The sequence below is a fragment of the Crocodylus siamensis genome, chromosome 8 (genome assembly GCF_052110815.1).
Source record: "Crocodylus siamensis isolate JL-2025a chromosome 8, ASM5211081v1, whole genome shotgun sequence".
In the NCBI taxonomy this organism is placed as follows: Eukaryota; Metazoa; Chordata; order Crocodylia; family Crocodylidae; genus Crocodylus; species Crocodylus siamensis.
Genome location: NC_143402.1, coordinates 10,829,894 through 10,845,362, shown reverse-complemented (window position 1 = coordinate 10,845,362; position 15,469 = coordinate 10,829,894). Strand labels below are relative to the sequence as shown.

Genomic DNA, 15,469 nt, shown 5'->3' with positions numbered 1-15,469 from the left:
CCACCGCGGCGCCGAAGCGGGAGGTGATGCCTAAAGGAATCCGGGATGTACCAAGTGCCGCGGCGAAGGAGAGGCAGCAGGAAGTGAGACAACACCACCGACGTCAGCGGAGAGGGCGTGTTCTTGTCATTGTTCCCGCCCGGGGCGGGGCTGGGGGCGTGGCCTCGTCACCTGCTGCCCCAGGTGAGGGCCGGACAAGGGCGCTCAGAGTCTGTAGGGCGGGAGCAAGGGTGGAGGGCAGTTTCACCCCATGAGTCACGGGAATCAAGCCACTTTATTATCCCTGACCTGTCCCCCCAGGCCACCCTCAACAACACGCCCCTTGTTTCTAGCCCAAAGTTGCCGAGTTTCAGCCTCCAGCTGTTGGATCCACTTTGTTCTTGTCTACTCAATCGAAAAGAACCACGATCAAAGTTTTAGGCAGGCCTTAGCAGTTGTAGACTGGGATCAAGGCACCCCTGAGCCCTCTGACAAGCTCTTGGGGTCTTCGCAAGGTTTTCCAGTGTTTTAATCATTCTGCTGAAACCTCTCCAATTTATCAACTGGAATACAGCTGTAGGGGGAACACGACCCGACAATTAGGAACAAAGAAGCTGCCTGCTCAGCTATCGATCTGAGGGAGGATGTGTTTATGGCAGTAGGAGGCTGGGGAAAGCCTCACTTTCCTTCAGGGTGAAGTGGCCTCCTACCAGGAGGGGTGGGGCACTTGGATGTCTGCCTCCCCTGTGTTCTCTGCTGGAAACCCGAGACACGCGTTATTTGAATAATTTCCAGACCTCGCTACATCAGAGATGCAGGAACAGTGATTGTGCAGATGTGAATCTTCACAGTCTTTTGTTCCCTCTGTGTGCATCTGGTGAGGGTGTGTCATGATGTGTAAGAGGCAGGTCCTAGATTATGTTCCGAGTGAGACTCATGCTAAATAGTTTTTCCAGTGAAATTAATTATTTGCCTTTCACAGTAGGCTCCATTTTCTTCTTTTTGTAAACTCCCAAATCATTTTACCTAACAGGACATTCTCTTTACCCATACAGTAGGTAAGAGTAATCACTTTGATACAAATACCAGCATTCTGCTAATTACGTTTGTTAATGTTACAAGGTGGCGAAACATTCTCAGTACAGAAAAGGATCACAATATCATATTCTGGCATATTCAGGCAAAATTAGATTGGGGGATGTCAGGAACCAATGTGATATGGCTGTGAAAAAGAGAAATGGTATCTTAGGATGTATGACTTGGTACAGTAGATATAAAGGAAAGTATTAAAGCTGCTGAACAAGGCACCAGTGAGACATCATCTAGAACACGATGTAAAATTCTGATCATGCTTGTTGAAGAAAGATTAATTCAGACTGGAGCAGGAACAGAGAAGGATTACTAAGATTGCAGGGACTGGTGAACCTATTTTATGAGAGAAGATTAAAAGACCTTGTCATATTCAAGTCTACTGAATTGTAGGCTGATACTGGTGATGTCGCTGGGAAGATGCTGCAAGCTGAGGTGTTGCCTGGGCTGGTGTTTCTTTGAAACCTGTATCCCATTAATTATTTTCACCCAGAAAAATTGCTTTCTATATGTGTTCTAACAATAAATTAATGACATTCTTGCCTCCCTTTGAGGATTTTTTTTTACCTGAATGGCTTGTGTCTGGAAAACCAATGTTTCTCTTTGATCCCTTGACTTACTTGTCATTTCGCTCTTTTGCTCTTCATGTTTCCTTTAGGGAGATACTCTCTTCCCTCCACATCAGAGACCTTTTTCCCTCTACGTTGTGACAGAACTTAAAACTTAAGAGTCAAGCCCTTACTTAGCCTACAGAAGTTGGGAATTGAGAAATGTTCTCTCAGTTAAACTTTCTAGTTAGAGCCAAGGGATCTGCAGGAGCTTGCATGCAGCTCCATAATGAAACTTGTTTTAGTTCTTTTCATTCATGTATGTCTGTGTTTAGTGAACCTGGCAATCTCTACACAGGAGATACAGGCATTCCTTGTCAATGGCATTATCTTTCCCCTAGAATCACATCCAATCAGGATGCCAGCCATTAGAGAAGAGGGTCTACTGCTTCTTGCCAGGAGGACAACATAACCCATGCTGTTGTTCCCCTGTAGAAACAGGAACCTTAGAACTTCCTCCTGGCCCATTTACTGTCTAATATCCTTCCAGCTAATCAGATCTGTCCTTGAGGCAGAATGTCAAGAGCCCAATTTTCTGCTGACAGTCAGAGACCGTCTGTCCAAGTCCAACTGTTGTGGGACTGCTGATCCTGATGCTCCACACCTATTGCTACATAATGTGATTCCAGCTGGAATGGGACTTTCTGACCCCTATGTTTGACGCCTTCTGCTACAGGGGCATTACCCCTGCTTGTGTCAGGAAGGCAGAGGAGTTTATATTTATGGAGACAGAACAAGGTTTTATTCTGTAAGTATCAGGCTTTTTAACAGTTTAATGGAGATGGGTGCTCTTGCTTATGGGAAGTGAGTTCTTTTATGCTTTTAGGATTGCCAGGCTGACTTCTATACAGCTGCTTGGGTGCCAGGGCTTCTGAACTGATTTATCTGAGCATGAAATTTTAAATGTATCTGGATGTTTTTTTTCATCTGGTTGTAAACTGGAGTTTCTTGTAGTGGCAAGAGTAGCTTTTGTAATCTTATGTTAGAGCTGTAAGTTTCTTACCTGGTTACGGGGAGAAAGGAGCATGGTACATCTTCTCGTTACATCTGCATCAGACTATAAATGAGGGATGAAAAAGAGCGTCGTCTCTAGTATACGGTGTATAGCCTTCCTTATCTTCATTACAAGGATTCAGTTCTAGGAAATTACGAGTCTGAATTGTCTGTGTTCAACTGTGATCTGAATGGCCTGGGTTTACTTCAAAGTGGCACAGGGTATACTAGAGCATATAGATTTAATGGGCCTGAAAACTATAACTATTTAATTTAGATATCTGTAATTAAGCATTTGGCTCTTACTTTACTGAAAAACAATGAGCAATCCGCTTGGCACAGCCTTGTAGCTCCCTAGAGGTACTAGTGACTTGGGAGGTGTTTATTATCATAGCTGATAACTGTAAAGATAAGGAATTGTAAGCAAGGAGTGATTTCACTCACTTCTCCTGGCTGAATGGTGCTTGTCAGACCACTGGGCCATAATCCCACCCTATTTTTCAGGGAGGGCTGCCACCTCCTTCAGTCTCTGACTCCTGCAGTCCTACTCCTCTCTGAAATCCCAACACTAAGTTAATTGGACCTATTTATTATTGACTGTGGAGGGAAATTATTTTGGCTCCATTTGGATAAAATTTAGTTATTTATGCCAAATTCAGATCTCAAATAAGTCCATCTACACTCATTGAATGAATTTGCATTTAGTGACATGAGGTCTGAAGTTAGCCTTTGATGACTCTTGTTGACATAAAATCTATGTCTTATGTTCTCTTGAACTTCAAAATAGAGTGTATCTGATTACAGTATCTGAATGTTTCCAAGTTTCATATAAGTATAAATAACAGTAGTCCATAAATAGCTGTTGCAGCAGACACAATGTACAAAAAATAAAATAAAATAAAAATGACCTCCAGTTTCTTGGAAATCACTTCTAGCATCTTATAGGACATCCAAAGAATGGACTTTTACCTTCTGTCTCAGTGAGGTTAAATTAGTTCCACAACCAGTCAATGACAGCCATATTAGGAGATAATTTAAGGTATATATTGTGTACAGGAGCCATGGTAATGGATGCATAATAAATTATTCTACAAATAAATGCATACCAAGTTAAACCTTTAAAATTGCCTCCTTCTGGAATACTTTACAGAATCTAATTTAATATATGCTATTAGAAACAGTAAGTAGGTCATATTCCCAGACCCAGATTGATGGCTCAGTCTTTCCAGGTGCCAAGCCTCCCAACTAGATGGAATGGACTTCACAGATTCTTACACTTCTCACTGTACTTCTGGATTCATAGAACTTGAAATGCATTTGATTCTGCATAGGAGATTACCGTATTACCGGTATTAACTCTACGAGAGTTAATACAATAGGCACTTTTTATAAGGAAGCATATTTCCAAGTTGGCAGGGGATAAAAGTCAATAAGAAATTGCCAAATTATTCAGCTTTTATACCTCGATTTTTCCAGATAAGTATTGGGTAAAATCACTTTTTGTTCTTACTTTATCACTCAGCTGTTTGCACTCCATTTATATCTTGAAGAATATGTTGAATGTGCAATGCCAAGAATGGTTTGTTCTATTCTTTGCATTCAGAATGTTTAGAATGGTGAAGAATGCTCATGGGAAATGACAAAGTAGGGTTATATGAACAAAAAAACTTGTTCAGTCATTTCTATAAAATCCATATTGCCCAGCTATGACAGAAGATCTACAATGTGCAAAGAACTCCCACAGTGTAATGCACACAGGTAAACCCCTGCATCCATGGAGAGGGATTTCAGCTGTTTCAGGGTACACCTGAGCATAATAGTGTAGGATTTGTTGCTTAAGTTTACACAGGTTGACATTTCAGTATAGGGCCCACCACACTGTGGAATTAGGGATTGTCAGGATCCCAAAAAGAATCACAGGGAAGAAGTCCTGGGACTATTACAAGACTACTGGATATAAGGATATGTAGATGCAGTGGCCCTACCTCCTCTTTACTCCAGACATCTGCTTATAATGAATTGGCTGGAGTCTCTGTTGTGTTGTAGCTACAGTATCTACCTGTATGTTGTACAGTGAGGTTTCTCTCAGTCCTTGCTTGCGCACAGCCTCAGTAGTCAGGCTTTGGGTAGCAGTATCAGTTTATTTCTCAGAAAGCCTGTAGATACCATGGTGATGAGTATTATATAAAAGCCTAAACTGAGATAGATGAGTGGATGAGCCAGAAACAAGGAATTTAACTTTCAAGCAATTTTCTACAAGAACAGTTGTCCCTCTTCTTTACTGCCCGCCATATAACAGATTCCAGGCTCTGCATCTGAGCAGGTTTAATTTCTGCATTGTGGTTTGTCTAATGGGTCTATTTAAAGCCTTTTTTTGTTGCAATGGTTGGGGTTGAAATAAACAGACAACTTTCTCATCTCCATAAACCTTTGGATTTTTACTGCTTTTAAAATCCTATTTTGTTTCTGCCTTCATGATTCACCATTTATTACTACTGCATAGCTTATTTAGCTGTGAGAAGAGATATTGCATCTGTTAGAAGGAATAATCCCTGCAATAGCAATTTGCAGACAAACTTAATAGAATTCTTTGGCTATGATAATGTTAAGAAATGACCATCTAGAAGTACCAGAAGAATTAATTCCTCATGCCTCCCTCAAAATAGGTGGATATTTCTTAATTAAGATACCCTGCCAGCTTTTTGGTGATAAGGAAATTAGTATGCAACATGTTACATCTGCTTCACCCTGTTTTGAATTTGATTTCCAACAGCTTTCCTGTGATAGCAAGATAAAGTTAGCCTCTCAATCCTACGTCACATATTGCAGTTTTCAACTTGAATTGAAATGAGAGTAAAACAAGTATTTATCGTACCTATAAAAACCCTGGGTTGTATGTGGATTAAATAGGGTTCTGGGTGGAGCAGTTTGAGAGACCAGGGGTCTAAGATTTTTGTGGGCAAATACGCACCCAGGTGAAGCACTTTGTTATATAACAACCCCAACTTTGCAATGTGGGATTTCTCTTTTTTTCCAGCTGGATGCATTTCCCCAGATCATGAGGTGATGATGTAAGCATGAAAATCCAACTGCAGCCCTTTGGAAAAAGAGGCTGCTCTCTTCTTCTTCCTCCACGATTTACATTTCTTTTTTTCTTGGCATTTTGAGCCACCAGGGTCATCTCTGATGTACCTTATTTATTAGGTGATTTGTCTTGCAGCCTATTTCCTTTTGGGCAGGGCCAGTCAAAGGGTAATTGGCACCCAAGACAAACTGTGCATCTCAACACTCCCACCACTTCCAATATAGAGGAAAATAAGTCTAGAATGAACTTTTATGTGCATGAACGCTGCCTGCCCCCAGTGGCTGGGGGGGGGGGCACGGCAAGCTCCCACAGGTGCCGTGGGAGCGTGAGTTTGCCAGCGGTAAGCGGGGAGCTCCTGCAGGCAGCCATAGCACTGTTGATGTGGGGTGCGTGGCAAGCACTGGCTGGCAGTCAACGGCAGCCAGCAACAATTGCCAACTGGAAGTGTTGGCAGCAAGGGGGGTGGCAAGTGGTGACCACCCACAGGTGCCTCTGGCAGTGTTGGCGGTGCCTTTTTGCAGGAGGTGCCCTGCCATGCTCAGGGGGTGCGGATGCATCCCCTACACATTGCCAAAGTTTGCATGTACTCATTTGACATTTGAAATGAACAATAAAACAATAAAAAAAAAAAAGGTATTGATTGTTTCACCCTTTTCATATTCTTGATGAAATCTTAAACGCGACGGATGAAATCTAGGGTGCTTGAGATTTAAAAAAGCGTGGTTGGAAGAGAGAAGGAAGGTGTAAGAAGACAGTGTCACGAGCTGTAAGTTGATCTAGGACTAGGGGTTCATCTTTTAGGATGACACTGCCAGCGGTATGCCCTCGTCATAAGTCCGCTTGAGAGCTGGACAGGCCAGAGTCGCGACTCTAGTGATCTTTCCTCCGAGATCTTTTCAGAGGTCTTTCTCCCCTTACCGAACCCAAGGCCTTAGAGCAAGGTGGAGCTGTGGGCATCCAGGGCTGCTCTTCAGAAAGTCACGCCTGTTATTTTGTTCCCCGTGTACTTCGTCCACATTTTGGCCACCGCCTAGTTCGCCTAACGGCCGGACCCGCCCTGCTGTCGGGTCTGAAACGCTGCGCACGTGTGTCGGGCCGTCTGCCACCCGAGCCGACCCAGCAGGCAAAACGCAAGCCTACTCCCGGAGCCACCTCACAGCAGGGCGGCCGCCCCCCGCCCCCACCTCACTGCACCTCGGAGCCCGGAAGACACGCGCGAAGCAGCCCCGCCCCGCTCTCCGCACGAGGCCCCGCCCCCTCCGGAAGCTCCGCCCCGCTCCCGCCGCCATCATGCCCAAGGTGGTGTCGCGCTCGGTGGTCTGCTCCGACACCCGCGACCGTGAGGAGTACGACGATGGCGAGAAGCCGCTGCACGTCTACTACTGCCTGTGCGGGCAGATGGTGCTGGTGCTGGGTGAGCGGCCGGAGGGGCGGCGGGGCCGGGGCCCTCAGCGAGAGCGGGGTCGACGCCAGCCCTGGGGCCTGCAGCACCGCGTGAGGCCGCGCCGCCCCACTGCTGTGGCGGGCCCGACTCTTTGGTAGAGGTGATCTCTGGTTAGACCGACTGAGGAGTTGGCGGGGAGTGGGGATCTTGCTATAAGCAGAGACCAGGCACACGTGCAAAGTCGGCTCGGGTGATAAAAAAGACTCTCCGGCTGTGACAGCCTGCTGTGAAGTTTGTGCTTTGAGCATTTCTAACGGCTTTCACTGGAACGTGTGGCAGGGCCCTCGCTTTCTGGTGACTGCCAAGCTGCGCTGTCATTTTTATGGTGTGGCAGTTGCTTTGCACGTGTGGCTGGCCTGCATTTATTGTGCAGTTCACCTGTTAATTGCCTGATATGCATAATATGTGGTGGGGGCCAAAGGCACACAGCAGTGCTGAGGATTAACGTTGTTAAGGTTTTTTACCATTCTTGGCACCTAGTCCCTGTGTTGGGACCCTTTCTTTTCCCCTCCTCTCTGAGAAGATCCCTTCCTGGTGCTGTCTTGTGGTGAATCCAGCTGCTTCTTTCTAGCCCGTTGATGCTGTCTGGCTAAAGGGGATGGGCAAGAGGGATGCTGTTGTGGGTTTCCAGGCACGTTTCAGTAGCTAGACTTGGCTCAGGTTAGTAAACTGCTAAATACTTAACTCGCCAGGAAACAGTGGAGAAACCTCATGGAGTAACGTCACTGTCCTGATTATTCTGATGGGTGCAAATGTGTGGCAATGTTTGGTCTTCATAAAGACGAGAAAATGGCCTTCTAACCACTAGAATATTGTCCCTGTCAATGAAGATGAAACTACAACCATCTCCATCCTTTCTTCTGCAGACTGTCAACTGGAGAAGCTGCCCATGCGGCCCAGAGACAGAGCTCGAGTGATTGACGCAGCGAAACATGCCCATAAATTCTGTAACACAGAGGAAGAGGAGAACGTTTATCTCAGACGGTACGCAGCATTCATGCCAGACAAGTAGATCTCTTGTCTTCCTGTTTCACAGTAGTGGTAAAGTCAAGATAGCGAGTTTTTCTTGAAGAAAAAAATTGAATAGGGTCTTAAGGGAAGAGACAGAAGGTATCTTTTCCTTGGTCATAACACTGCTTCCCTGGTCTACACCTTTGTATTGTTCAGTCTCTCTCACTTCAGTGACACCCCATTAACCATTCTTTCCCAGTCCCATGTCCACCTGGTGTAGAGTCCAGACTGAAGAAACTGTATATCATCTCACCCTTTTATGACTACAGATCTGCTAATAGTGAGGCAAAAAGGCAAACAAAGCTGAAACCCCTTATCTGGCTGCACGTCTGGCCTCCTTTCTGTTTGCTCTGTGGATTTCTAATGCACTTCTCTCGTTAGTATCTACACACGTGTCAGATGCCTTCCCATTTTCTCTCTTTCTTCCCCAGACCAGAAGGTATTGAGCGGCAATACAGGAAGAAGTGTGGAAAGTAAGTGACTTTGGAGCAAAACTTATCTGTACAGTATGGAGAGATCTGAATGTGTATCATTGTTTGGTATTTATTTATTGCTTTCCATTGTTAGCTCCATTGCTTAGAAATAATGTTTTTCTTCTGTAACATGTAGTAGGGGTATTAACATTTTGTAACCTTCATCTATGTGCAGTAGTCAGGGCCATAGTGCCAAGACTGGACTCTTTCAGTGTTCCTAGGTATCATGCCTTTACTGCACTTTTAAATCTTGCGTTATTAATTTGGTAACACTGAAAAGGAGGGTGTGGGTCACGTGATAGGAGGGGAAACAAAAACAGTATTCTAAGACAGTCTCAGCCTCAATCTGTGACCCTTCAAGTATTGACTTTTTTTTTCTAATGCTTGGTGTAGATTTAATATCCTTAGGTTGATGGTTTCATAGTTGATAGGGTCAGAAGGGACCTGAGCAGATCATCGAGTCCAACCCCCTGCCATGGGCAGGAAAGAGTACTGGGGTCAAACGACCCCGGCCAGGTGTCTACCTAGCCTCCTTTTGAAGACCCCCAGGGTAGGAGTGAGCACCGTTTCCCTTGGAAGTTGGTTCCAGATCCTAGCCGCCCTGACTATGAAGTAGTGCCTTCTGATATCTAGCCTGAATCTGCTCTCCATCAACTTATGGCTATTATTCCTTGTTACTCCCAGTAGTGCTTGGGGGAACAGGGACTCTCCCATTGCCTGCTTGTCTCCCTTGGCCAGTTTATAAACACCCACCAGATCCCTTCTCAGTCTTCTCTTGTGAAGGCTGAACAGGTTCAGGTCTCATAGCTTCTCCTTGTAGGGCCTGCCCTGCTGCCCTCTGATTCTGTGAGTGACCCTCCTCTGGACCCTCTCCATGCTGTCCGCATCCCTCCTGAAGTGCGGCGCTTAGAACTGGACGCAGTACTCCAGCTGCGGCCTGACCAGTGCCACATAGAGGGGGAGGATCACCTCCATGGAGCTGCTTGAGATGCATCTGTGGATGCAGGACAAGGTGCAGTTAGCCTTCCTGACTGCGTCCCTGCATCGGCAGCCCATGTTCATCCTGAAGTCTCTAATGACTTCAAGATCCTTTTTTACCTCTGTGCTGACGAGAAGGGAGCATTATTTACTTGGTTATTTACTTGAAGATCATTTTTGTCCTGTATAGCACACAGGTTAATTGGCTACATGGGCAGTTGACTGGTTTGCAGTGCAAGATGTTTTTGAAAGCATCTAATCAGGAGGAAAAGGCTTCTGTTTTCTCACGAGTAGGTGCGCTGCTGTTTTCAGGTGTGGACTGCTGCTCTTTTACCAGCACCAGCAGAAGAATGCCCCAGTTACTTTCATCGTTGATGGAGCCGTTGTCAAGTTTGGCCAGGGCTTTGGGAAAACAAACATATATACTCAGAAACAGGAGCCTCCCAAAAAGGTAATTTGGCTTTGATGAATTACAAAGTTAACCGTGTCTTTCAAAGGGGTGCAGGTGGACCTAGTAAGTCTTTTTCATCTCCAATGCATAGTTTGGGCTTGTGCTCAGTCACTGATGGTCCCTTGTGGTTGTTTGGAAAAGTGGAATTGACTGCAGTTAGTCTTCCTTGGCAGAGGTTTTTAAAGCACAGAAACTTTGAAACTGGAGGGGAGAGAAAGCGGAGTAGGGAGGACTCCCAGCATCTCTCAGAACATTGGTCTAAATCACCAAGCGCTTCAGACTGGTTTATGTTTGAATTTTATTTTCCCTCTTCAGTCGGCTGTGTTTAAACACTGCTTCAAGGCTTTGGGGTCATTGTTGATACAAATACATGCTGAACTAAAGCAACACCTTTTTTGTTTCCCCTAGGTGATGATGACAAAACGGACCAAAGACATGGGGAAGTTCAGTTCAGTCACAGTTTCCACCATTGATGAAGAGGAGGAGGAGATTGAGGCGGTGAGTTTCCTTTGTCCTGCCAGTGCTGGCAAGCGGTGTCCTGTTGGGGCATTGAATGCAGCTTCTCCAGAGGTTTCTTGGTTGAATGGCAATACATTCAGAATGCTCGTTTATCTATTTAGGCATTTACTCTGGGCTCTTCACTGTAGTATCCGGCTACCTGTACATCGCTGGATCCAGTAGAAATTCTGCTCTGGGCTCTTGCATCCTACTGGTATTAGTGAGGGGTATCTGTTATTCCGAGATAGGCTAAAGGAGAAAAAAACCCTTTATACTGTTTTTACATAATCTCCTCTACTGAGTTAGTATGCAGGAGTTGTCCTCTCAACTTAGCGTGTATATTCTTTGACTTACCTTTTCCTCTGTGCTTTTCAGAGCTGTGTCTTTGCTGCACTGTTACCCTGGACTATGGTCTGGGTGGTACCCCTGAGCCTGTTTCTGTCCATACAGGAAAAAACTCCAACCCTATCTTGAAGGCAGTTTAAGCCTGAGTTAGGAGACATAGCTCTTGTTTCATTTCAGGCTGGGTTGGCAGCCCATCCATTCTGAAATAAGAAGACAGGCTAATTAAGTCAGGTTGCTCTTGCTTCTCTGGTTCAATCTTCTCATTGCACCTAAACTGTACTTTTTCCTCCCTGTTGCTGTGTATTTGGGGTCAAAACCTCTGGAGCATTTGAACAGAGTTGCCAGCTTCCTTCTAGGCTACCAGGTTGCCAGGTGCTGACACCAGCCTTTGGGAAAAGCTGTGGTGTATAAGCAGTAAGATCCATAATTTGGGGAAAGGTACCCAAATTGACACTTTCCTGTTTAGTGGACAGGAAAGAAGTGAAAAGACAGGGTAATTGGTCAGGCAGGCTACGAGTCACATTGCCATATGCAAGCTGGATTCTTAGATATTCTCATGCAGAGTTTTGGCTGTTAGATGCTGTTTGTCTTTGCTGTCAGAACTGGCCGCCTTCGTAATGAATAGCTTCACTTTCACTGTCACATCAACTCCATGCTGAATGACAACGGCCATTCTGCAGGTGAAGTCAGAAGGAGGGCAGGTTTAACCTGTCACTGAGGGACATGGGATATGACAGCAGAAATCTAGCCCAGGTGCTGGGATGGTTCTGCACAGTAGATGCAGTTTGAGGGTCTAGAGGTTGTTGACACTGCAGTGTAGAATAGAGGGACCTTGGTAGCATCAGTTCAGCTCCTAGCAGCAGCCCAGCTATGTTTAAGTAGACCTCTGCACAGGCTATGCTACCCTGCTGCAAAACAAGCAGAAGTATACCTCAGCCTGAGAGAGGCTGTGCAGTGGGCCTGTTCCACCCATGCTAGGGTAGCTTGTGCTGTGCTATTTTGGGCTTGCTCTGTAGTGACCTCATTCATTTCCCCCCTTCCTTGTCATTCTTCTCCTTTCGTTTGCCTGTTGCAATCCAGTTGATTGACTGAAATGAACAAGGCGATTTGCTAGCCTGCTTTTCAACAACAGAATACTTGAGCCTAGAAGACCTTCCTCTGAATGGTGATGCTAATAAAAGGGATTTTGTTCATTATACACATCTTTCCTTGCCCTTTCCTGATGGCATTTTGCCTGTGCCAGCTGGAAAGTGATTATAGGCTGAAATGATGATGGTGGCAAAGGTGACCATATGTCTTGGATTGGCTGGGGCAGTCCTGGATTTCAGAGGATCATCTCAGGGTGGGGATGCAGAGTGGCAGGAACTGTGAAATAGGAAACCTTGCCAACACTAAGTGTTACTTCACAGGTGTTCATGAAGTAAAGAACACTGGGTCATTAACTGACCATTGACTCCCTGCAGCCTGGGGGAGTCTAGTCACCCTAGATCAGGGGTGTCCAACCTTTTTGAATTGGATCATGAACTTTTTATCACCCAGGGCTGGATCATGAACTTTTTATCACCTAGTGGGCTGGCGAGCCATATTCAGAGATCTCATGGGAAGCGGTATCACTTCACATCACCCCCTCCCACCACCCCCCACCCCCGAAATGAAAGTACAGCATTTACTTTCATTTCCCGTTGCAGCACCTCGGGTCTCAGAAAACAACTTGGAGGGCTGCATGTTGGACAAGCCTGCCCTAGATAAAGCTAAAGCTGGCCCAGTGACTTGCATTCTCATTCCTACTTCCTGTTCTAAGCCATTATTACTAAGCACATTGAGAAAGCAGGCATGGTGCAAGCTAGAGGTGATGATGAGACAGCTTTGAGGTAAATAGACTGCTCCAACTTTCATCTGAACCTAATGTGCATAAAATGATTTTTTCCAGCCAGGAGAACTTATACCACCCCCCAGCTCTCCTGTACAATATTAATTTTAATTTCTTTCTGGGAAAAATTTTACAATCTTTGCATTCTCCTGTGCCTGAGGAAGGGCATGTGTGCCCGAAAGCCTGAAAATAAAGAAGATATTTTTTTGCAACTGTTTAGTTGGTCTAATAAAAGATATCTCCTCTACCACACTGACTCTAGAGGTGACTGCATTTCAGGGCAGGCAGAGTGATCATTGTGTAGGTGTCTGTTGATCTGTGTCTCCAGGAGGACTGTGTAATTGAACAAAATTATCACTAGCACAGTGGGACACTGTAGGGGATCATTGTACAGGTTCAGGCTGAAGGTAAGGAATATTCCAGTTGCTACTGATCTGGAAGGTGATCCTGTGTGTCTCATTTACCACCTGAATTAGTCAGTGCACCAATAGACCACAGACTGACAGGATGCTGTATGGTTTTCAGAGAGAAATTGCAGACTCGTATGCACAGAATGCTAAAGTGATTGAGAAGCAGCTGGAGCGGAAAGGCATGAGCAAGAGGAGGCTGCAGGAGCTGGTGAGTCTCTTGTTTTCAGTGCGTTGTCATTGCAACAGTGCATTCTTTGTGGTGTGAATCCCTGTGCTAATAGTAAGCCTAAGAAGTATATCTTAAAACCTCACTGTGGGTGTTCAGGCATCCTGGCTTAGTTTTACGTTCACCTTGCAGTTTTAGGGAGAGAACTGGCTTAAGCTTAACAGACCAAACTATTTCTTTGGAATTTTTTAGCTTCAGGTGAGAAAATTCTCTGTAAAAATTAAAAGAAAATCCATCCAGTTCTTGTGGTCTTTCTCGGGTAATGTGGGGCTATCTAGCAACATCTTGCTTTTGTCTGACATAAGTGTAGAACATGTTGTGTCCTCGAGCCTACCAAACCCACGCTCTAGCATGAACCGTTGGAGGTATCGCATGTCCTAGACCTAGAGAAGGACCTGCCACTGAGGTAACTCTGTTGCTAATCCTGGAAAGGTTGTCCTAGGAATCAACAGCAAGAACATTGCAAGTGATTTTGCCAGTGCAGGATATAAGGTGTGAAGTGGTCTCATGTCTAAGTAGCACTAGATCATCCAGGATTTCAAAGACTTTAATCTGCACTTGTTTGCAGAAGCAGAGGTAGCCAATGGAGAGACTGGAGAAAAAGTTTTCCACTTTGCAGAGAAGGCAGGTGGTTACATTCATCGCTAGCTATGTGCAGAATAGAGAATTGTTCTTCGGTGAAGCACTGGAGGGAAAAATTACCCATGTTGACGTTGGCCTTGTCTAGAGTCTTTATTCTGTCCTAATTGCTTTTAATCAGGCTGAGCTGGAAGCCAAGAAAGCCAAGATGAAGGGAACCCTAATTGATAACCAGTTCAAATAAGAAAAAACCTCCTCTTGTCACCACTTGGGCAGCTGCCCACTTAGAGGGGCAGAACAACCACCTACCAGAGACTTCAATCAACCTTGCAGAAGCAAAGCACATACATAGAAGAGCCGTACATTGAAGTTGACTTGGGGGATGGTGCTATCTCAGCTCTTGGCTGTATTTTCATTTAAGGTGGTGTAATATAACAAAGGACTTCAAGGACTTTCTTCAAATTGCATTTCTGTGTACGCTCAGGCGTTTTGTCTCTAACACCCTGACATTTATGGTAATGTCTGTTTCAGGGGAAAGCCCTCCCCCCCAGCTGTATATGGCGATCCATGCACTTTTAAGTATGCACCAATCTTTTGATGTTTCCAGATGTACATATATTTTAGACGCATAAATAAAGCAAAAACCTAATTATACAGAAAATAAAACTTTACAAAACTAAGTCATGTCCCTCTAATGAAAAAAACCCAAAAACAAATCTGTCGAAATATAAGCAAGCTAGAATGGCAATAAGCTATATGGATTTCTATAGTATTGTTACAGACCAGGTATCTTCACAGAACAGACCTCATCAGGTGCACTATAAAACTCCAAAGAGAAGAAGTATGTTTCTGGAAGTCTCTGGCCAAATCTGTATTAGGATACTAAAAGTGTTTAGAAATGTTTGCTGGATATGTCTGGCAGGAGTTGCAGGGTACACATGGCTTGTTATTTCTCAAACTGCTGACCTGCTTTTTAAATTGGAGAAAGAGTGATGGTCAAAAAGTTCCTTAAATGTACCTGTGCCAGCACAGCTGTATTATAGGCGTATCAAACAGAAGTTCTACCTTAAACTGCTGAAAACAAAACCCAACCGTAACAAACACCACAGACCAGTTTCTTTAACAAAGTGGTACCTTGACTAAGTTATATGAACCATTTTAGTTCCAATGATAGGATTGAGGTGATGGTCCAAGAGGTACATGAAAGTCTCTCAGGCAAGAAGCCTGTGGAAGAGTACTGTGATACCCAAAAGCATACCTTTATCTATAGCAGCCATACAGTTGATCCAATAAAAGACAGCACCTACAAGAATTCTTGCCTTTTAATTTGGATTTGATGTCCATCTTTATTGTTTGAGAACTCATTGCCCAAAATAACTGGATTCATACATCAGATTAGGTGGGTGGGGAAAAGCTTGCTTAGAATTTAA

General features: G+C 44.7%; 1 protein-coding gene across 3 annotated transcripts; it reads left to right on the top strand.

The window, feature by feature from the left end:
- The first annotated feature begins 22 nt into the window (after positions 1-22).
- STEEP1 (STING1 ER exit protein 1) lies at positions 23-15,351 on the top strand. Of its 3 annotated transcripts, none has more exons than XM_090059330.1 (7): positions 23-183; positions 8,065-8,182; positions 8,641-8,682; positions 9,973-10,111; positions 10,520-10,609; positions 13,350-13,442; positions 14,221-15,351. In XM_090059330.1, the coding sequence occupies exons 1-7, from the start codon at positions 27-29 to the stop codon at positions 14,281-14,283; spliced, it is 702 nt and encodes a 233-aa protein (XP_089915456.1). In that variant the 5' UTR covers positions 23-26; the 3' UTR covers positions 14,284-15,351. The 3 variants fall into 3 exon arrangements, with proteins under 3 accessions (XP_089915456.1, XP_089915457.1, XP_089915458.1); XM_090059331.1 differs by lacking the exon at positions 23-183 and adding an exon at positions 7,009-7,168; XM_090059332.1 differs by lacking the exon at positions 23-183 and adding an exon at positions 7,159-7,298.
- The last annotated feature ends 118 nt before the right edge of the window (positions 15,352-15,469 follow it).